This window comes from Oreochromis niloticus, linkage group LG13, assembly GCF_001858045.2.
Source record: "Oreochromis niloticus isolate F11D_XX linkage group LG13, O_niloticus_UMD_NMBU, whole genome shotgun sequence".
NCBI lineage: Eukaryota > Metazoa > Chordata > Actinopteri > Cichliformes > Cichlidae > Oreochromis > Oreochromis niloticus.
In genome coordinates this window covers 21,340,481-21,363,565 of record NC_031978.2, presented here as the reverse complement: position 1 = coordinate 21,363,565, position 23,085 = coordinate 21,340,481, and the positions used below count along the sequence as shown (strand labels likewise).

At 38.6% G+C, this 23,085-nt stretch overlaps 1 protein-coding gene across 31 annotated transcripts in view; it reads right to left on the bottom strand.

Annotated features, from left to right (window-relative positions):
• The window catches only part of LOC100702788 (neurexin-1a), a 248,608-nt gene that overhangs the window by 22,694 nt on the left and 202,829 nt on the right, over positions 1 to 23,085 (bottom strand). For 22 of the 31 annotated variants that reach the window (XM_019366978.2, XM_019366980.2, XM_019366982.2 and 19 more), the window contains 3 exons: positions 22,373 to 22,544; positions 16,554 to 16,643; positions 14,801 to 15,120 (listed from right to left, as the gene is read on the bottom strand). In XM_019366978.2, coding sequence (XP_019222523.1) covers positions 14,801 to 15,120; positions 16,554 to 16,643; positions 22,373 to 22,544 — 582 coding nt within the window. The remainder of the gene's footprint in view (positions 1 to 14,800; positions 15,121 to 16,553; positions 16,644 to 22,372; positions 22,545 to 23,085) is intronic. The other 9 variants (XM_019366989.2, XM_019366988.2, XM_019366991.2 and 6 more) reach the window with 1 other exon arrangement.

The following is a 23,085-nucleotide window of genomic DNA, read 5'->3' as shown; positions in this document are numbered from 1 at the left end:
TTTGGTACCGGGCCGTGAGAGTTGAGGCTCGGGTGTGAAATTTATGGTTTTCAGGGTTTTTAGCGGTTTTTAGCGTGACTTTTTTAAAAATCTTTTTTCATCATTAACTCTGTTTCCCTGGGTCTTTTCCTGTGTGTTATGAATAAATCTTCTTTTTTTGGTACCGGTACTGGTTTTATTTTGTTATATTTATCCACCACACCTTACAGGCCGGTCCGTGAAAATATTGTCGGACATAAACTGGTCCGTGGCGCAAAAAAGGTTGGGGACCGCTGCTTTAGTGTATACAAACAAAAAGCGTATCCTAAAGAATCTGAAATCAGTATTGTCTGTATGATCCTCCTCACAACAATGTACAATTATTTCCCGTGCTCACGCTGACATGCTTTACACTGACAATGGCCTGCTAGGGTCCATAGCTGACCAGAGTTGTTGTGTGCACAGACTAATTGGGAGGAGTTTGTTGTCCTAAGCTTCAGTCTTGCAGCAACACATCATTAGTGGCGCAGTGAAAGAGGCGCAAGAAGGCGATGGGACAGCAGATAGAAAGGCCTCGTAGTTAGAAATGCGATGAAGAAATTACTCCCCATTCTTACACTGAGCCCAGCGCACCTAAAGGCTCAGTTGTTCAAAACTACACAGTATAAAACTCAAGTAATGGCTAGTACTCTTTGTGATCCAGGCACATACTCTGTATTTACCCATGGCAGATATCATACTGCAGCAGCAGGTCTTATCAGAACGCCTGATGACATCCAAGTATCTAACTTAGCACCCTGGAACTAGGTCGATGTTGATGAATAATTTAGTCCCAGATGCTCAATAGATTCCAACTGAATAATGAAGGCGTGTGGGCCTCTCAGACTGTGAGTTCAGCTCAGTGTATTGCCTGGCCTTCGCCCACACTCTTCCTACTGCTGGCCTGCCAAGCTGTCAACCTCATGGACTCACACAGATACAGACTCGCAAGGCTGAAAGACAATGGAATGGCATTATCACTATTACAGCTGTGCAGCAAACACTGGTGTGATAGGTACTGTATAAATTCTGAACACCGTGTTCCTGACATCTTGATCTCTTTGCGTTCTCTTTAACAGCTATTTAAGAAAGGCGCTGACACAAGGTTACACGGCAATGCCACAGTTTGCCACCGTGGCTCACAGTACAGTGATGAACAAAAGAGAACAAACACCTAAGGAAAAAGTGAGCTGTTTTTCAATATGCTGTAGTTTTACTAAACAGATACAAAATGGATATAAAAATATACAATTCATTAATGTTTTAGACAAAAGTTAGTTTTAAAAATATTCCATCCCCATAATTTTATGCTAAACAAAACTGCCCTTAAAAGCAATTCTGACTTTTTTAACATCACCTAATTTAATGAACAAAGAATCAAAGCGTCACATTGTGTAATTGTTCAAAGTGATAAGCAGTAAACAGAGACTTTATGCAATGACTTTTATAATTCTTTTAAATGCGAACAAGATTTGTAAAAAAAAAAAAATCACCTTACAGACTTTTTAACTATAGCTTTGATTTGTTGTGTATTCCATAATGTAAAAATTGGCCGTGGTGGTCAGCTGTCTTTCCTTGCTCTGTTTTGAGACGCTGTGCATTTCTGAGAGAAAGGCTTTGCTTTATTTAAAACGGAGCAGCTGCTGCTGCAACTGGACCTCGGGCTGAGTAAGGGAGTGTCATTAAAAAAAGAGTGGTCGGAGGCTCTCCGTCTCCTCCCCTGGTACCCACATGTTCCTGTCTTGCCATACATCTTCCTCAAGGCTTACAACGCTGCATCCCAGACAACTGAACAAGATGCTGGGAGGCAGCTTCACCCTCCTGGTGCATCCACAGCATGCAGTGTGGAAACACGAGTACAGCTTCACACGGAGACATGCACATATTCTCAGTTAAGATGAACTTGGAATAGGGATTTAAAAACTTTTATTTGGTTATTACTAAGGCATGCATGTTAGTGTTCTCATTGCATAAGGACAGTAAAGGGAATGGACATATTAAGCTACTAGAAAAGCAATATATAAGTGAGCAGTGACAGGTGAACTGTGAGTTTGGTGTATAGAACTACAACAGCTTCTGCTTTGTAAAATACAGGCTGCATTTACGAGAGTGATGTGCAGGAACATGAAGGAGCTAATGCGTAAAGTGTAAAGGTGTACAGTACACGACAGTGTAGATATGAAGTAATTACAGAGCTGCTTTAAAATGTACACATGCCTCTGCCCTCATTAAACATACTCCCTCTCAGGGACCCGAGAACACTGCAGTGTGATGACTCCTTTTAATGTGGCTGCTTGAAGGCACCGCTTTGTAGATATTCCTCAAGTCCCCCCCGCCCCAGGACCCCGTTCTGCTTATTTTCCAGAAACAGTCATCTGCACGGCCCTAATGCAAATTCAGAACTTACCGCAGCGCGCGATATGGCTCAGCCACCAAAAAGAACCAGGAAAGTTGTGGCTGCGTGGGAGGAGACATGAAGTCCATTTCCCAGTCAGTGTCTGCGTCACACTCTCACCATGTCAGTCACTGACTCAGAGTGAACCATGTGTGACTGGTGCCTAATTCATCCCCCCAGACAACATCAGACATTCTGCGCGACGTACGATAAACAGTTGATATTTTGATTCCAATTAAACATGGTGCTTATTATTTATTACTGGAGACGTATAAATAATGTGCACACAATATGGACGGATGCCTGTAGTCAACTCACAGCGCTGAGAGAGCGCATATTGAGCCGCTGCCATGTAGTAGACAGCTCCGAGCCGATTACACGGGAGAAGGCTGGATGCCTTCTGTTAGCTACATGCTCTAAATGATAAAATCTTAATATGATATTCATAAGACACTATCTGCTGCTATCTGCCTCCTACGCTCCCCCCTCATGTTCTCTCATTTCTTCTTTCTCTTGCCTATGCATAAACAGAGCTCCATAGAAGTATATTACATGGTTGACTTTGTGCCTCCCCCTTATCCTTGCTTTCACACTTCTCAGATAAATGAAATCTGTCTGCACTGAAGCATTTTTCCCTCTGGATGCCCTGATATTTTCGTTATCTGAAATCGAATCTGGAGCTCTGTGCGTGTCTCTACCTCGCCTTGGTAATAATCTGGCCTGAGAGCAGGGAACTGCCCAGGAGGAATATCATACACTAAGGATAAGCTGAGGAATGAGAGAAGCATAACAATTACCAGAGAATGGCTTGTAATCACGGTGCTTTCTATCTAAATGCTAACCACAAATGCTTGTGATTTTGGGGAACGTAGTTTGTTTCAATCCGAAGAGACCGTACAATTCTTCATTTTCATGTTTTCCTCAAAGTCTAAAAATAGATGGCAAAAATAAGCGTGTGCCTGCGCGTGTTTTGAGAAAGCGAGTGCAGGAGTGGGAAGAGATACGCAGCTTGGCCACAAATCACTGCCTTCCTGACTTTACCTGCATCTTGACATGCAGTCCCAGTCCCTCATGAGGTGACAGGAACAAATTTGTCATCCTAATATAGATGCCATCATTGCTGAGATGAATGTACTGAGGTCTAATTCCCAAGTGTAACGTTTGCAAAAACATGACATGAGGAAAGAGGAAGAGCAGCTTTGCCCTACAACAGCACACCAGGTCACCTGTAGCTCCCAGAGAGCATCGCCATAATCTGATTCTTGTACTCCAGGTGGGGATTTGTCATTCACAAAGGGGCGAGCGCGAGCGCTACAAGCTAATGAGCGAGGCTCTCGCTCGGCACAGAGGAAACAAAAACCACACTGCAATAAAAATAAGGCGGAAATCGTTTATGAACTCTCTCAAGCACAATTGATTTTTCATCACTAATCCATCCCTGCAGCAATGCTGTAATGCCAGAGTTCAGGACTGCAATTCATGGCTAGATTTTCTCTTAATAAATTATCAATTTTTTTTTAACTTGACCTGTCATTTCCTGCAGCTCTCGGCCTGTAAAGACTTTATAGTTTGCACAATGACTGCACACAAAGGGGAACAAATATCTTGAGTCTATCAAAAGATATCATAGTGTAATGGAAATGTAAAAGCACTTCTGTGGTAGTTATTGCACTTTGTCGAGAACAAGTCACACAGAACATCACATCTTCTTTTGTGCAAAAACATCCAAGATTGGTCTTTTTTTCCCCCCATTTATGGTATCTAACTTTGAGTTTCTTTTACATACACAAGAGTATTATCAATCTTCTGATCTTCCTCTCCCAAAGAAAACAAACAAATCTAGTTTTCAAAATGTTAAACTCTTACTTCAAATGAATTTACCTCCTTCCCGAACCAATTTCTCCATTCTCCATTGCCCTTTGTCTCATGTCCATTTGTGTGACAAGCTAAAAGGCTTTATCTGCAGGCATGCAGCGTTCTTTATTTTATTTCTCTACCATCTGGAATTTGTTTTATCTTAATTTAATCTGGTAATGATATTACTTCATATTGTGTTCCAGTCCATCCCTAAACTGCCTTTATCGTACTTATCAAGTGCCAAGATGGCTGCTCCCTGAGCACAGCTAGCCATCTTGAAATTGAAATGTATACAGTATGATGCTAATCTAACGCTCGCTGTAGCTGTAGACTCAATTACCAAACTGTTATCAAGTTTGAGGTACACTGCATTTGTTTTATACACCCGAAAGGATAATTAACTGGCTTCATCCGAGGACAGAGGAAGCATGTGATTTCTCTTCGGTGAGAATGAAAATGTCAAATTTGACTAGCACTACTTGCATTCATTAATAAAGGAGGTTTTATGGATGCACGAGCCAGTTTGTGCCTAACACTTTCTATTTGCTTTTGAGTAAAATTACTTTTAAAAATAGAGGGAGCTCAGCATAGCTCGACGAGCAGTTGGCACAGAGCTCGTGTTCATGAATGTTAATGTAAACCAGCTGATCTGAATCTTGCAGGTGGGGGCAACACACTGTAGGACAAATTTGTCTCTTGTGTACAACAGTTTGCCTAGGACTATATTCTGTATACAAATCATAAAAGCAAAGGTACTAAGAGACAACAATGTGGTCTATAAAACAAGCTGTAAAGCTGTCACAAGAGCCAGCCTTTAACAAACAACAGAGACGACATTCACACTGCGTAGGTTTCATTCTTGTCGTCCAAACTGTCTTAGTGGAACAATCTGTATTTCTCAGCACTGCTGGCAGTAGTGTGAAACCTGCAAAAGTAAACATGCTTTCTTTTTTTCCATTCTTTTAATAACGGCACAATGATGAACTTGGCTGAAACAACTTTAGAAAAAAACACAAATTCAAAATAAATCATCAAAGGAAGACGCGACGTCCTGTCTCAGCTGGCTAATGTGACGATCGTCTTCCTGGTGCAGTCGAGCCTGTCTCTGCTGTCAGCTCTCGAATAATACAAGCATTCATCAAATCAAGCCAACACGTGTCGACAAGCTGGCATGTACCCCCGATAAGGTGGACTGGATCAGTGAGTCACATGGACTCTACAACACAGCGTTGAAGGGCAGTTTCTATAATAGCCCCTGGTGAGCGTGAGATGATGGATATGGTCTGTTGCTGGGAGTGAACGCCACGGGGCTCGGGCCACTGCAGGTCCACGGCGTTACCTTCTGTGCCATCTGTCAGCACTGGGTGGGCACAAAACCATGATGGGGTCTGGGGCAGCGCACTCCAGGACCACCAAAAAACAACAGGCAACTGACTTTAGGGAGAAGGTGGGAGAGGTCAGGAGCACAAACAAGTGCTGCAGAGGAGAGCTGTCCATCTCCACATCACGTGTTCAACCTAATTCTGCTCTCGTGAAATCATCGGAGTTGTATTATCCGCTAGAGCTTTTCCTTTTATTCCATAGCAGGTGGTGGTAGCAGGTTTTTTTTTTAATAAGATATAGAAAAGATAATAAACTCAGAAAAATCAATAGCGCACCTGTCAGTGAAGTAAGATCTTTGATACCTATTACTTTATCCTCAAGCTTATAGTATCTCGGTAGCATGACGGTCAATCCCATATATCTGCATTGCAGGGGAAATCTTATCCCGAGGATGTTTTCTTTCTCTGAATAATTGAACACAACCTTACAGGGCACTGACACTCACACTAAACACTGCAGTATGTTTGTAGGTCCATGAGACAGTTTGGTTTAATATCTTGAATGAAATAAGACTCATCCAACATGGCTGCACTGTTGCTGAATAATCACTCTCCTTTATTAATGGAGAACATCCTCTGTTTCCTTAGTAACCTCTCAGTTTTCTATGCATGTGTCTGTTTTTCTAATTGAAAAGCGCACAAATGCAAAATTTAAAGGGGGAAAAAAGGGTTGGCTGGTTTTCATTTTACAATGAGATCTGCCTCTAGATGAGTTGAAGGAAACAGTTCCACTTGGTTAAGAAAGTGACAAACAATTCCCCATACAAATATGAAAAGGAAACTAGATAGAAAAAAAAATGTAATTATTTTACAAATCAGTAACTTCCCATTTGTTTCTACCCAGTCTGGAAATATCAATATAAGAGAGAAACAGGCTCTGATTAGGTATATTGTGTGAAGATGTAATTACTTTTCATAAAGATTTCAAACTTCAATGAGCTGAATTTTTGTGAAAAAGTCATGCGTAATATCTATCTGATACTGTAATGATAATGTTTTATTTATATTTATATATGTATACGATCCATTGGCAGTGGATCCACATGTGTAGCATCCCTACATCTGTTTGAAAAAAAGCTGCACGGATTTTTAAGTAACTGTTGTATGAATTCACTAGTGCTTAAAGAAATGTAGCTTAAAAAAATAAATAAAATCCCATGTTTGACATCAGTGACATTAATTTTACAGTAGTTGCACTGTGAAAGGCCGTCAATCAAAAGCAAACTTACTATGCTGCTTTCAGCGTGTGCTGCTTCGTAACGTGCGAGAGATAACTGATGACCATATCCCTCTTAGAGAAGACGGCCAGGATAAAAACCAAAACGGCTGATTTCATAACAGGCAAATGGACTGATTACCTACTTTGACTATAAAAATGTAATAATCTCTAAGTAAAGGCTCTGCTTTTACAGGCTCTGCTTTTTTTCTATTATTCTATTCCCACTTGTTGAGTGTGTTACTAAACCTTAACTTTAGCACTGCTTAAGAGGACATACCAAACTCAGTTTAAACATGTTATATTAAGTTATATTTATACAAATATATCCACGTTATAGTTATACAAGTTATTCATGCTATGTAAAATGTAAAAGTGAAATTACATTACTCCAGTATTAGCAGCCTTGCACTAGCTCCCCGTGCATTACCGAATCTAATATAAAGTGGCACTGATTGTATTTAAAGTCATGAATGGACTTGCACCTGCATATGTGGTAAATATGTGCATCCATACACAATTTTTGATAGATCCTTAATGTCTGCTTCCCAATAACTGTACAAAACCATTTTGTACTTGCGCTGTCGTTATTCCGAGACTCTGGAATAATCTCCCAAGTGACCTGAGACAAGCATCAGCTGTGACCGTCTTCAGGTCTAAGCTGAAGACAAAGCTTTTTTGTCAAGCTTTCAGGATCTGTTGATCTTTAAAACTCCATGTGGAGAGAATATTAGGAAAACTTTAATTATTCATGTTTACTATTTATTTTTTGCTTGTATTATATAGCACGTTGGTTTTAAATGTGCTATATAAGTAACATTTACTTACTATATGACAGAATAGTTTGAATTTGTTATGGAAAGAAATGAAACAACAACAGTAACATTATAGCTGTATATAGTGTTTTCATAGTGCAATGAAGTCTGTTTCAGTGTAATACAAGTAAGTCATGTTTTCCACTGAACAGTGAGCAGTAATCAAATTCTACACAGCTGCAGTTCTTCTTTTAAGAAGTGCTCAGACATGATGTTCCACCTCCGTCTTCTCCATCATAAGAACAGCAACTGTTTCTGGTTATGGGAAGCTCCAAGTGATAGCTTGTTATGGCTCTTGTTGTTTATTCTTTGGTATAAAAGACCAAAAAAAAGGAGTGGCAAGTGACCTAAAAAGTTTAATTTTAATACTGGTGCCACATCAGCTTCATTAGTGCACTGAGCAAAAAAAATGCGGCACAGTGAAGTGAAATACTTTTTCATCGCCGTTAACTGGACATTTATGATCTTAAACTGGGATGGGAGCTGTAACATGAAACTGTGCAATTGAACTACTGATGACAAATTTCAGGCATTTGATTCAGAATGATACCCATATTAAGATTTATAAAGACTTATTCGAATTTATATAAAAAATGTGAAGGCAGTTATCATGTATCTCAAACTAAATGAAGACAGAAGAACAAGATTTAGCATCATTTGCAGGATAATTAAAGAAGCACAATCTCAATCAAACTCCAGACTTCTGTCTGAATAGGGACACATGCGTGATTAGTCTTAAATCTTGGCTTTAAAGACTTGTTCTAGCCTCAATTTGTAAAACAATTATTCCTACCAATATAAACCACGCCTTGAGGTAGTAACAAACATAATAAAGACACATAGCGAAAGGATGTTAATTAAATAAAAGAAGGCGCAGACTGAGCGGTCATTGAGTAGTAAGCTACAGAAGATTTTTCACTGCAAGATTTTTGTGACACTAAGGTTATTATAGTGTGTTCTTTGAGAGTCAGCAAGGGAGGCAAGAAGGTAGCCAAACACTGCACTAAAGGTGTAGCAGTGCAGCATGTCAAATCTTCGATTATCCCTGAGAATTATAGCGAGGTCAGGTTTTGGCCCCTTGTCTCTGGGACCAAGATAAACAGAGCCACTATAAGCCAGTTCAGCTGGAACTGAACCATGTGCTGTGAGTGCAAATGAAATGGCCCACACAATGTGTTTTGAATGTTCCTCGCTTCCTCTGAATGGCCATTACACCCACCTCACCCAGGGTTAATTCAGAAATAGTGGGGGCAATTGGCTATTTGGTGGCAATGATGTGACATACTGGCCATTCATTCTCCCTAGGAACAGGCTATAATCTGCATTTCTTGATTTTTCACCAGCAACAAGCTATAAAACTGAAATTGTACAATGCAAAAAGGTTATGAAAGAAACATAGCAAGCGTGAAATGTCATATGACATCCAAAATTACTGCTATGTTTCTGTAAGGTTTTCCCACATCTGATATTAAAGGTCCCTAGAGCAGAAATTTAAATGACTTGAGCAATCCTGTGAGTTTTCTTTTAGCACCATCATTAGGTAAAAGTTTTGATTTCTTTAGGGGAATAGCTTAACATCTCCCATTTGGTCTGACACAAAATTAGTTCTTATATTCATGGATGCCAGACATCGTGTCCTACTTATATTATTTATGAACCCTTTACGTTTTCTGCATTTTCTAAAGCAAAAGGAAAAAACAAGCTTCAGAAAATTGAATCACCATATGTAAAACCAATAGAAAGAAACTACAGGTTCTTTATACCAAACTGAAGGTCACATATGTGTAACATTGCTTTGAACCATACATATTTCTGCTGGAAGATTTTGTCCTTGTGTCTCCCCTGCAGCCATTACCAACTCTGGAGGATGTTGCTGGTGGACAACATTGGTGGATGGTGGATGGCAGCCCCACACTAGGAAAGCTTCAGAGATTTATATACATATGCACTGGCCAGGGTTGATAATACAGAGCGGTGCGGGTGAGGATCCATCACTGTCACAAGCACTCAGTGGCTCTGGTAGATAGCAGTATTTATCTTTTTGTTTCCCCCCTTTGTTCTTTTTTCTTTTCTTTTCTTTTTGGAGCTGGTAGGTAAATAGCATTCAGTACTCAGTGGTTTGCATGAAGCATTAACTAAGTACAAAATACTCTTAATTTTTTCTTATTTAAGATGCAGTCATATCCCAAACTGCCATCAAACATACTTAAACGTTTTTTATTATGGAGGAGATGATACTGACAAGATCTCATTTACAAATACTGAGCAGTGTCCGACCATTGGCCGCTAGTTTTACCTTTAGACCTCTGTGGGTGGGCAGCTTGGGGTCAAAAGGACATCAGTACATATAAAAACATACGCACACACACACTGTCTCTTTTTTTTTCACTTTACACAAAGTTCAGCTCTGTTCAGTAATTGGTGGAAAGGGTTAGGGGACTGAGTGGGACAAAAATGAAGATGGATTTAAAATAGTTCAAATCTGACAAGTGAAAGCTGTGCCGTTATTTGTGAATGCTTACACAAGTTCATTACTGTTTAATTGGATGTTACCAGGCACCACTGCAGGGAGCAGACACTTTATCAAAACACGACAGTCCAGTGCTTACAATCAGCTCCATTCCCCTCACAAGCCACAATCTGACACCCTAGCGTTTAATATCTTGGTCGGGGAAGCTCATCAGATTGATGGTACGATCAAAAAAAACAAAAACAAAAAACAAGATCATATCTGGTTCTTGCTGTTATCTTTTGTACTGGAGTGGCCCTAAAATTTTAATTAATCCAATTATGTTTTAGGCAGATGTAAAATTTGTATCACAATTAAAATAACAATTCTGACTCATCAGCTTTTTTCCCATGGTGAACTTCTTTCCTGATTATGCCAGTGTGCTCTAAGACGATAATATCCGTGTTAATAAAGCAAAAGTGGACACCCAGTGACTTGAGAAGAATTACTATAATGTAATGTTACCCATAAGTCAAGGCCCACAGCATTCAATCACCATATAACCCCAGTCAAGCATTTTTGATAGGGCACCTGAGAAGACAGACCCTTTAAAATCATTATTATAATGACGACTGGCAGGATCTTCCCCCCTAGGAAGTAACCAGGCCGAGGCAAGAAGACACACCCTAAATCTGCAGAGCCGATGTCACTGAAAGGTTTCACTGTGCTTGAATTTTCACAACATGTGCACAGCAGGGCTGCATGGCCGAATACAAACGTTCTTTTTATCAGGCAGGTATTGAGTATGAACGACCACTTATAAAACATTATAAGTGATAACCCTAACCCTGCTTTAGCTCTCTTGGAGAAAGTCAAAACAGACTTTTTTCCTTATTTTAGGAAAAAAAAAAAATGTAAATAAATTGTTTTGACCATTAATTAGTTTAATTCACATTTTTAAGCTGTGGCCATTTATTAATAATCCAGTCTAGTAATAAAAGACTGGATGGATTGCAGCATCCTAAATTACATTATAAAGGCTATAGCTGCTACTTTCCTAAGAAATTTAGTGCTGTAGGTTGCAGCCACTTACAAATCTAACTACACTTTTTTTTGTGGTTTGAGTCATCACTTCTCATCGCAGGCATGTGTATAAAAGGTCTCAGATATGTTTTTCTTAATATTTTGGATCCAACTGCTCCTTTTGACAGCCTGGCCGGCATTTTCCAGAGCACCTTTTTACCGAGGTTCAGTGGTTATAGCCTGATACTGCCACTGCCTGCGTTAGCCATTTTATATCCACTGGGACCTGCCATACTAAAAATGTATGTGTCCCAGTAATGTGAGGCTCTTAGGATATAAAAGCATTCGGTGAATTGCATTCGCCATCAGAGGGGAGATGGAACAGCTGGACAATGAATAAATGCTGACTATTCAACAGAAAGGACAGTGAATGCACCATCTCTTTTTACTGTAGTGTCCTGAGACAGTAATGTCGTACCGCGGGAGCTCGCCATAGGAAGGCTGTCACATTGAATCAAACCGAACGCATTGACATCTCCCAATGCACACATTTTTGCATGCCTCATTCATCTCTCCACCTACATCACCGAACCGCTCTTTAGTTGACTTGACTATTTTCTTACTTCCAGTCCTTCTTTACCACTTTAAAGGTGAGCTTGCAGCATAACACGATGATACAATGCCTGTCTCTAAATAGGAATATGCATCACCACTAATCAACCTTAAGCCTTACAGGCTTACTGTATACTTTTAAAACAATAATAATAAGATGATCTGGACACTGCTCAACAATAATAACTATACATCTACTTTCCACAAGGTTAATTTAATTGTTATTGATAAAACAGTAAAGCAGAATCCGATTAACAAAATGGCATAATGTCAGCTATCTAGGTTTCCAGGTGCCTTGCACATAATGCCTGTCTTTGTAATTTGCTGTACTTCTAATTTGTCATAGTCCTTTAAATCACCTTTTTTAACTCCAGATGAAAAGGCCTAGGGAAAAAGGGGCATCCATCCTATCAAGGATATTCCTTTCTGCCAATCTCTTGGTTCCTTGGTGGCAATTTATATCACCGCATGGAGCTGGGATATAATTATAGTCTATTGTCTGATATTTCACCTGCATTACATGCTATTGCAACGGTTCAGGAACCATGCTGAGTCCGAGAGAAAGCCATTCCACGCGGATCAATATTTATGATTGTATTATTTGTCAGCAACTGCGGACCCTTGCACAAACTATTATGCCGGTCTCAGGTCAGAGAGAGTTAGGTGACAAGAGGTAATATGTAATCTTTACTGTGCTAAGTCGAAGGTAAGGTGCATATTATCTGCAGGAGTCTGTCATTTCATAAAATGAGCAGTGGGTTTAGTAGTCTGCTAACGTTACAGAAAAGCTTGATATTTTAATTTGCCGTTTGATTAAATATAGCTGATATTTCGCGTTAAAGAGCTTAATTTTGCTTTCACAGATGCATCAACGTTAAAGGTTAAAGGCGTTTTATACACTAATTTTTAGATGAAGACAACAATAGGCCTAATGTGAAAATTAATTAAATGGGTTTCTTTTTAACAATGAAAGTCATCACTGTTACACTGTGAAGGCACTCAGACGTTTTCTTTTAAAATAGACTGAGGCATGCGTCTATTAACTGTTGTCTCAGTAAAACTGTGAAGACAGACAAGTTATACAAAAAGGAATTAAAATCAAATCATTTGTGTGAAGATTTTTCAGTGATGTTAAATCCACCACTCCTCGGGATGCTATGATCTCCCTGTACCCAACGCGACTAATCCAAAAATTATTTTAAAATATATTTGTAACAGCTCTGATCTAAGGGATGTTTTAGCTTACAGCAGCTATGCATGCTTTTAATACATCTGACCCTCAAATTATTTGAAATTTTGACAATCACTTTAACTTTGCATGCATTCAGTTCATTTTCCACCCACCCCCTTTTCTTTTTTTGCTGTGAGCGTTTAATATAATGTAAAATGCCCAATTAATTTTGAAAACTATCACAGAGTAGCTTTGGCTCAGTTTAAGCACATTTCTCCAATTAGTGAGGTGAGGCTGGCTTTTGATTGTTTATACAACTTGAAACCGTCCCCTGGGTCACGCTGCTTCTAGTTTCGTTTTGTACCAACAACACATGAAAGCATTTCCAACATTCCAGTCTTGTTTATACTGTGAAAAAGAAATACAGCCACAAGTCCACTGCAACTCTTCCTTTTAATGACCTATATGAGAATATATAGTAACATGTATTGTCAATTAAGCAGGTCTTCCAGAATCACTGACATGGCTTTTAAATTCAGTCCAATTTAAAGGAGACTTAAATTCCCAATTTACATTTTTAAAACCACTATAACACATGAGCAAAACCGGGCCCGTGGGACAGAATCCACCAGTTTGGGGCAGAGAGCTTTGCAAAAGAGGCACACTCACACTTTCTTAACTACATTAGGAAAATATACAGTACATAATTTGTGACAATAAATAGAGCAAATAGCTGTCTCTTCACTGTATATCATTCAATCCTAGACTGTGTCCATCTTAAGTTTTTTAATGTTAGTCCATGTTGTGTTTTGCAGCTTGTGCATAATACTAATAATAGGATAAGACTCTTTGGGGATCGCCACAACATCAATCTGCTCAGCTTACAGCAAGGAAAACACAAGATGGAAAGGGCCACAGCTAGCCGGTTAGCGCCAACTGAAATTTCAAATTAAGAGTGAGGGGATTGCCCTTTGATAAACTAATTACACAGTCGCACCAATCATTCACAAAATATACTTTAGGAGGTTGTAGAAAAATTACTAGTACTACACAACTAATGTAGAGTAAATATTATCCCGATTTGTTTATTTTATTTGGGTATACAGATCTGTACTCTAATTTTATTCAAGTATAAGCTAATGCACAAAGAATGCAGAGGTCATAACAAAACACGAAACTATCTGAGTGAATTAAAATTCATAAATATGATGTGAATACTTGATTATGTGGATAGTGAGTGAAACAAATGTAAAAGTATTCTAAAAGGCATGACAGTTCATTTTTCAAGTGTCTTTCATTTCCAATTCATGGCTGCTGATGTATTGTGAGGCGTTTAATATGCAATGTCTTATGTTTTTGGCAGAGACTATGCAAGAATGGTCTGATCACCACTCCATTGGATAGGACACATATTTCGCGTTGCATTGTTTAGTCCCACATTGTGACATCTGAGAAGTAATATGCTCCAGCAGATGCTGCACCACTCATGCAAGACCGATAAAGATGATGGAGGACCTCGATGATGGTTATCACTGTAACACAGACACACCTCATGGGGCCATATCTGATTGCAAACAGGAGCAATGCTCAACAGTGTGTTGCAGCTCCCAATTGTGAAACAATGTGCTTATTTTCCCTCAGTTTTTAGGGCGGAGGCCTCAAGGAGAAAAAAAGGCATGACGGACGGAATAAAACGGAGCATTCTTCACGTGGCTGTCACGATGAAACGTATTATATTAATCCAGGATGCGCTTAACTTGCTATGCATTACTTTGCATTGAGAGCATTACAATAAGTATCAAACAGAGTACAGACATGGAAAAGAAGTGACTTGAAACAGAATTATTTAAAAGAGATCTTACTTGCGGAGGCTCTCGTGACGTTGTCGGCTTTACTCTCCTGCTGGACGCTGTGGTGGTGGTGATCTCCATGATGGATGTGGAAGTCTCTGAGCGATTGGCTGTGGTACTTGACTGCGGTGTGATAGAGGAGGGCGACTCCCCCACAAGCCGCACACTGCCTTGGATCCTTATATTGGGATCCCCCTCTGCGGCCATGTTGAAGACCTTCAAGCCATTATAGTAGAGGCCTGAAAGCTGGCCCTGAAAGGATCGACTGCGATCTCGCTCCCAGCCCCCAATCTGTATAGTGGTTTGGCTGTTGAAGATTGTAAGCTGTCGCCCTGCGGGAAAACAATGTTACATATATACAAGAATGTTGAACTGTGGACTCGGCCACTTTTACAAAGCAAGATAAAACAACAGAAAGACTGATTTTTTTGCCCAGTGGCTAATGAGACCAATAAATTACAGGTTGTAGAGCAAACCCTGTTAATTTATTGTAGTTAAACGATGAGATGCCTATGAAAAGAAAAACATAAAGTAAAAACACAGGATATAGAAAATCAATGTAGCTTTGCTAAAAGGTCAGTCTAATCTGGAATAGCATGGAAAAAAAGATTAAGAAAAAGTAGCACTGTTATGGGAATGCAATAGATTTAACTACATAAAACATATGATAACATAATCTTGAATGGACTAAATGGATCATTTGTTTGCAGGAAATTGCCTGGGAAATAAAACTGAACAAAATTGGATAACAAAGATAAAAAGATATATGTAACTAAGTTATCTTTCAATTCTTCTTCAAATTTTAGCATTTATGGACCTTGAAAGCATGAAAAAAAGAAGAAAAACAAGAAAGCTTCACGTGCGGCTACAGTCTGTGAGAAATGGACTGGAAGGTTCTCACAGGAGGCAAGAGACACTTCACTGTTACTGTTCATCCTTTTAGCAAAAGCAACCAAATTAAAACAAACAAACAAAAACAAAAATGGTTGGGCATATACTGTAAAGAAATCAAATTTAAAACAGAACTTTTTATGACACAGTTTCAATGGAAAACTGAAAAAAAAAACAAAAGAAAAATTAATTAAAAAAACAGAATGCTAATTTCACATTGAGTGAAAACAGAAATTAGTTATTTAACTACAAGAAACAATAAAAATAAAGAAAAACGAAACAAAGAAACAAAGCATGCACTCAGCTTGTTTTATATTACAGTTCCTTGATCTAAAGTCCTGCATATATATATATATGTATATATATTTACAATATATGTTAAAGGGACTCAAAATGCTGATGCCAATTGATATTGCACACTATTTATCTTTGCTAACAGTTTAATCAAAATAGATCAAATGACACTAAAGTAATGTGCTGTACTGTAAATGCATGTTTCAAAAGTGTTTCAAAATAACACTCAGCAACGAATGAACAACTGATGTAGAACTTTTAATTTGTAATTTATGTTTACAGCAAAAAGCGACATGAATTTATAGACATTTTAAAAATGCTGATATTACTTCAGTAAGTGGATTTATATTCATATTTACAGTCCCTTTAACCGTAAGTTGACAATAAACACGTATTAAAAAAAGCTTACATCTATAAAATGAATACATTATTATAAAAAAAACTAAATTTAACTGTTCAAATCATTTTAATTTTAAAGTTTTACTGAACATTTATTTTTAAGGTTTATTATTTACAAAATAATGCTACAACTTGGTTATGATCAAATTATTTTATTTGAAATTTTAATCAGGGATTTTACCTTTGTCGAGTAGCCATTCGTCAACTACTCGACCAAGTCGGTATGGGATTCGCTGTCTAGCAATCGCCAGGCGTTCGTTATCATTGTTGCCTTTAAAGTTTAAAGAGACATTTCATTGGTTACAATCTGTAAGGTCAAAGGTTAAATATCCATACTTAATGCTAGAGCTATACAACTGCACAAGGTTTTTATATTTAAAAACGTTTTGTATGTTTAAAAAAACAGTATTAACTAAAACATTATTTGACCAAACTTCACTCTTTTTATTTTAATTTTAACCAACAAATTAGGCCTATATTAATTGAAAATAAGAGGACTAGCATGTAAATGTTTCATCTAAGTTAATAAACCTATGTTAAAAACCAACCAAAATCACAAATTTATACATCCATTACAATATCTTTACCCAATATTTCCATCCCCATTTATCATTTCCCTCTGTTTTTATCTGACTTTTAAACTAGTTACATTTATACAGCTTCAAAAAGGAACATCATTTGAATTTATTATTAAATAAACCGTTTATGGTTTAAAGGAGAGAACCATTTAACTTTCACATATTACAAATGCCCACCCCATTTATAAAAACACTAATTGACAAGTAATAATAAACTATTTGCCATATAAAAACTAACAGTAAATTCTCTAACGCTTCTAATCAGAGAGAAATCAGAAGACAAAGTAGATACATACACTGTAAACCTTCAAGAACATGGCTTTGACAAAAGCTACAAGTCATAAAGAAGAAAAAGTCACAAGCTTGACCGATTATAGCATCGCATACATGTGTTTCAATGACAGTCAAGTGTTTTTAGAGCATAGAGTCAAATAAGTGACAGCAACGAGAAAGAAGAGCTACAAAAAACAACTCTCTGTATTGGAGGGGCACTTTGGCATTAATGAGGGCAAACTCTGCATCACCCTTTTGTCAAGGCCAATAACCTCTCCAGAACAGAAGACTTTCAGCAAAGTGGCACTGTCTCTGAGTGCTTTTCCCCTGGTATTGTCTGCTGAGATTGAATTCAGTCAGCCCCATTCTTCTGGCAGATTGACAATGTTTGTCCCATCAACTATATTAATTCAGCTCTGGCAGATAAAAGATCCGTAGCTAACAATGATTCGGCGTAGAATAGCTTCTTAGAGGAGAGGTTTGCTAAGGAAAGGAGGTAACCTTGTAAAAGACGCACAGGTCTTCTAATAAAAGATCTTATAAGTAAGAGCACACATAAAAAGATATTTTTTAATCACATCAGCTTGAATTACTGTTGAAGACCAGCTAAACAAGAAAAAAAAAACAGCTTGAATCTTATCTAAACCCCTAATGAAATTTGGTTGCAGCTGATCGTGCATGAGTGGTGCACATAGCATTGTGAAGAAGATTTAGCAACACTTTTCCTTTATGCTATTGAACAGATACAGTCCAGACTGCATTACAGCAAACCCACAAAGCAACGTAATGGGTAACATTTGATAGGACTGGTTTAGGAAGGAAGATGAAGTTTGTAATGGACAAACTCACTTGTAGAGCACATACATCAAGTTTCTGCACTTTTTCTACATTTTTCTTAACAAAAAGTATTTTAAACTTGCAAATGCATGTCAACTTCAATTTGTCATTTCTTGTGAAACTTAACTGTGACTACTCAACTTGTTTCACTTAAAAAAAAAGAGGACTTAATGAGCTCCCCGAGAAGTCGTGTAGTGCAGTTTTTAGCATACGTCACTCAAGCAGGAGTAAATAGCGCATTTGTTGAGTCAAGCATGCACAAACACAGACACAGCTGTGCTTCCTATCATTTTGAATGTGATAAATTAATGAATAATTCTTCATTGCTGTTGCAATGGAACATTTGAGGGCTTTGTCAAATCCTGTCATCTCCATTTCTTAGTCATGGGGTGTTGGTTATGTCACCTCTCCATTCCCTGCTACTCTGACACCTCATCTGAGGAGAGGTCAGCATCAAACGGGGCCCTGGAGAACATTTATCCTACAGCTGTTGCGAGGACAGTGAGGACATCTGAGTTTAGAGTGAAAAAGAGAAACACCTACTTTCCTTTTTTAAATGATGTTCATTGATTAATGCTCATTTCTAACTATGCTATATGTTACTTGATAGTTGCAGTGTGACGTGTTTTTGATGTTTTCTAAGCTTTATTCAAAAAATAGTTTTAGTATAGGCTTACATGTTGGTGTCAGAGTTTTAGCGCAAAGATGACAGTTTGTTGAAGAAGTATGCAAGGAAGCTAATAGAAAGGCACAGAGGAGTGTCAGCTCCAGGCGCATAGATACCCAAGAAGCACGCACACATATTCATGCACACTTATCCTCACACACAGCGTGCCACTGTGCCAAAATCCTCTACTTTTGTGCAAAAACATGCTCCGTTTTCAAAGACGGCTGCGCTTTATCTGTTTGGCTACGTACCGCATGGCACACTGAGTCTATCCTTATACTGAGGTTAATTAAGTGTGCATATAATCAAGGTCTGATCGTGTATTGATTCCCACTGTGGGACACCGAAGTGTTAAACAATGCTATCCCCTGGGCTTTGATGCAGCAACAGAGCCCATTCATCCTGCCTGTGAGCGGAGCCTGTGACTGCTGCTGAGTGGTGATTTGGTTTGGTGTGGGACAGCCTGGCTTATCTCCTCTGCCAGACAGCAGCGATTCAGCTGAGCCATCCCAACCGACCTGCTTTACCCTCGCTCGCTTGTTTTCTTTTTTTTTTTGTTAATAAAGTGGTCAGATAAGGTGGGAGCGTTATCTCATTACAAGCCCTAGGACACTCACCACATTAAATGAACAAATATGCAAATGCTTCCTCTGTTCATGGAGCCGGGAGAATTAAAAAAAAAAAAAGGAGGAACCTACACAAATCTCACTATTATTTTTATTATTCTGCCCTCCCTTTTCTCTAACTGCGCTATTTTTTAAATATCCTCAGTGTTGAGAGCTTGCACAATAGGCTCAATAAGCTCACGGATAGAACAAAGGTAAAACCAGAGCAGATAGGACGGAGCTTTGATGGATAAAGCTAACCATCCTTCCCTTGTATCCCATAAATCAGACTCCACACCACAAGCGGGAAAAAGAGGACAGGGGGTGAGATCGACACGGCGGCAGACGTGGACAGATAGAGGTAAAAAGGACAGGAAAAGAGCGAACTCGGAGCTCGGGAGAATGGAGTGAGAGACAGTGAGCTCTGTAAGTGCACCACGCTCTGATAACAGTAAAAGAATAAGGCCAGGGACTTCTCCATTATCTTTGTGTGCAGCGTGTGTTCATTGGGTGCTCCGATAGGATACTGCACTGTACCCTGCGGGCCTGGCAGCACCATTGTGATGGTATTACTTCCATGGCCAAGGCTCAGGAGAAGGGGCTGATTTTTTTTTTCTTTTTTTTTGTTGCTGCTGAGCCTTTTGTGTGTGATGCAGAATGAAGGCAGGGAGAGGATAAAAGAAGGAGAGCTAAACTACAACAAATAGTCGCCTAGTTGTGTGTCTGCGTGTGTATTTTGCATTTTAGATTCTAATAATTGTACCAAAGACTTTTATTGGCCCATAAGTATGCAGTACGAGACTTTTTAATGAGATTACCAGGGCAGCAATAGAGGCTCTGGCGAAGCAATTATTTCCTTGCTTTAAGAACGATCGCTCCCTCCCCTATAAACTCCTCCTCTCTGTCTTTCTCACTCTCTAGCCATCATTTTTATCTTTGCTGTCTACTCTTATTATAATCATTGTTGATCTGTGAGTGGCCTAAGAGTGGCTGAGGGCTGCTATTATGAGTGCGTTAGAGGCATACATGGATACTAATCAAACTACAGGCGAGCTGAGAGAATAATAGCTTTGTGTGCTGGGGGTGCAGGGAGGAACTGCGCAGTAATTGTGATTAGATGTAATTAGTCTGCAACGAGCTTAATAAGGTAGCTGGACTTGGCATTGTCACTGACGCATGATTGGTGGGGATGAGATAGGTCACTTTTCCCTGCAGCAGTTATAACTCATCACTTAGCATAACAGGACAGTCTTATATCATTCTTAAGCTTTGCTGCATTTTATGCAGTAATGCATGACTTTCTACTACCAAATATGTGTTGTAATGTAATGTACATTGTTGAAAAATGCATAGCAGCAAACCTTTGTCTGTATAATATCACCACTGATGTATACAACAACAACAACAAGTTGTTTTCGCCAACTTCTTTGAATTTATGTGCATGACAGGAGTATGTATCATCAGGCTTTCGCTGGTCTGCGGGTGTTTGTCGTTTGAAGATTGAGACGGGATGCGGGAATTTAACCCTGCCGCATATTCGGCCCTGTACACAACATGTCAGAAGCCATTAGTTTCTCTTTTCCACCTGAGGCAAGCAGGGAGGGTTGAGTCCAAGTCATAAAAACCATCTTTCATTTGGATGAATGCACTGGTCATAGCTAAAAAGGTCACCAAACATTATGCAAAAGAGGAGCGACAGGTTCAATTTGTCTTCTGTTTGTCTGGTTGCCCACTCATTTTATGCATGCTCAAAATCTAACAAATGTTTTTGCATTTAGTGCTGCAGTTTTTTCTCTCATGGAAAAAAAAAACAAATAAGAAAAAAACAACAACAACAACAACAAAACCACTACACTTGTCCATACAGTAATCTTGCTGTTTGCATTCTCAACAGTCATTTTCGCACTCCTTTATTCGTCTATAGCTTTTGTCAAAGCCTTTAACAAGTTAAAAACATCATCAAGTTCAACAACACAGGCAGAAGCAATAATATCTGTATATTCTACTCTATATTCTGCATACATTCTACACAAATATACCAGTGTTGTTGAGTTGTTGCTGAGTTAGATTACTACAGATTTCCTCTCACAAATGTGTTGACACAGAGATTGCTTTGTTTTTCCCCAATCGATCAAAGGATTTCCTCACAGCATTGAGTCCACAGTATATTACATCATCAGTAACCAGTAAACTATAAAAGAAAGTGCCAGCAAAACTATTCCAGTCTTCTAATGTTAAACTACTAAAATATATTATTCTTTTTCAATTACTAAATGCCTATTACACAGGGCAGTAATTACCAAATTCATCTTCTACTGTCATGTAAACTGTGTTTATGAGAAGTGTTACACAATTTAAATTATTAGTAACACTATTGGCCAGGAAAATTAATCCGGCTTGCTTTTAGTCTGTGAGTAATTGTAGTGTATGCTGTGAAAATTATTAATATCAAAGTGTATTTTTATGGCTAAACAAGATGCTGTAATGAAGCTGATCATCTGGTATTTAATTGTGAGTAAGCAACAGATTTACTTTGACAGTGTTATTACAGGTCTGTCTCCCCGGTGACCTTAATTCGATCAATCTGCTATATTGGCAGACACATAAATACTGAAACCGCACACAATTACTTGCCACAAAAAACTGGTAATTTGTCTGTGGATTGTCTAATGATTTGGGTTACTGTGAGTATACACTGCGCATTGACAATTTAGGTATATGGGGGATGTAATGCAGACATGTAGACAGGTTGGGTGGCTGCACTTGTAGGCAGACATATAGAAGTCTATCAGCCCTGGGGTTTATCAGATTGATGCACCACAAAGATCAAAGATTTAGTGAAAAGACAACTCAACAACACTGGTGTTTACTCTCAAAAGCTGCTGGAAACCGAAACATAAAAAGCAATTAAAGCACATGCCAAGTCAACATAAAAACATCCTAACAGATAAGGCTTTAATAGCTTGCTTGATAATATCTGGGTCATTTTATCGCCTCTAGGAGGCGGCAGATGTAATTAAAGGCAAAGTGGGTGACTCACCTGTGGGGTAGCGCTCAATGACTGGCAGGTCATCCACCTGCAGAGTGGCATTACCCCCACTCCTCGTAAACTTCACTATATGGTACTTTCCATCATTTACAAACTTTGACGTCTCCTCAATATTAATGTCATCTGTACCGACATTAAATACAACGGCAATGTTTCCTTTATCCTGAAAAGAGAAGAACACAAAAAACATTTCCTTTTTTAGTAATCAGTAAACATTGTTGTGTACAGTATTGCTAAGGGACTGTAGCGAAATTAGAGCAGGTGGTTTCAGGAAAGGTAGAGAGTTGTGATTTTTATAAGACAATCAGGCCAGTGGCCTATAATTCTTTAAGCACTTTCACTTTTTATAATGATTTAACACTAACTACTTTATAAATGAGTAGTGCTATGAGAATCCAGTAAAAAGAAAAAGTATTTAAAAAAAGTATTAGCTGAAATTTTTCATAGTACATCAGTATGGACTAAGAAAACACAATGAAACTGTGAATGAAGTCATTAGCATAGCATATAAAAAGTGTTTATTGCAACTTTTGTTAGCTGTGCATATACAATGTTTGATATCATTAAGTGTCTATTTGTTAAACTACAAGACCTGCTGGGTTGACCATAAGGCAGATTACTGTATGGCTGTTTGGATTATTGCACTGGCAGCCATATTAACACAACATATGTGTTTTTCTCAGATGTGGTATCACTCCTGGAAG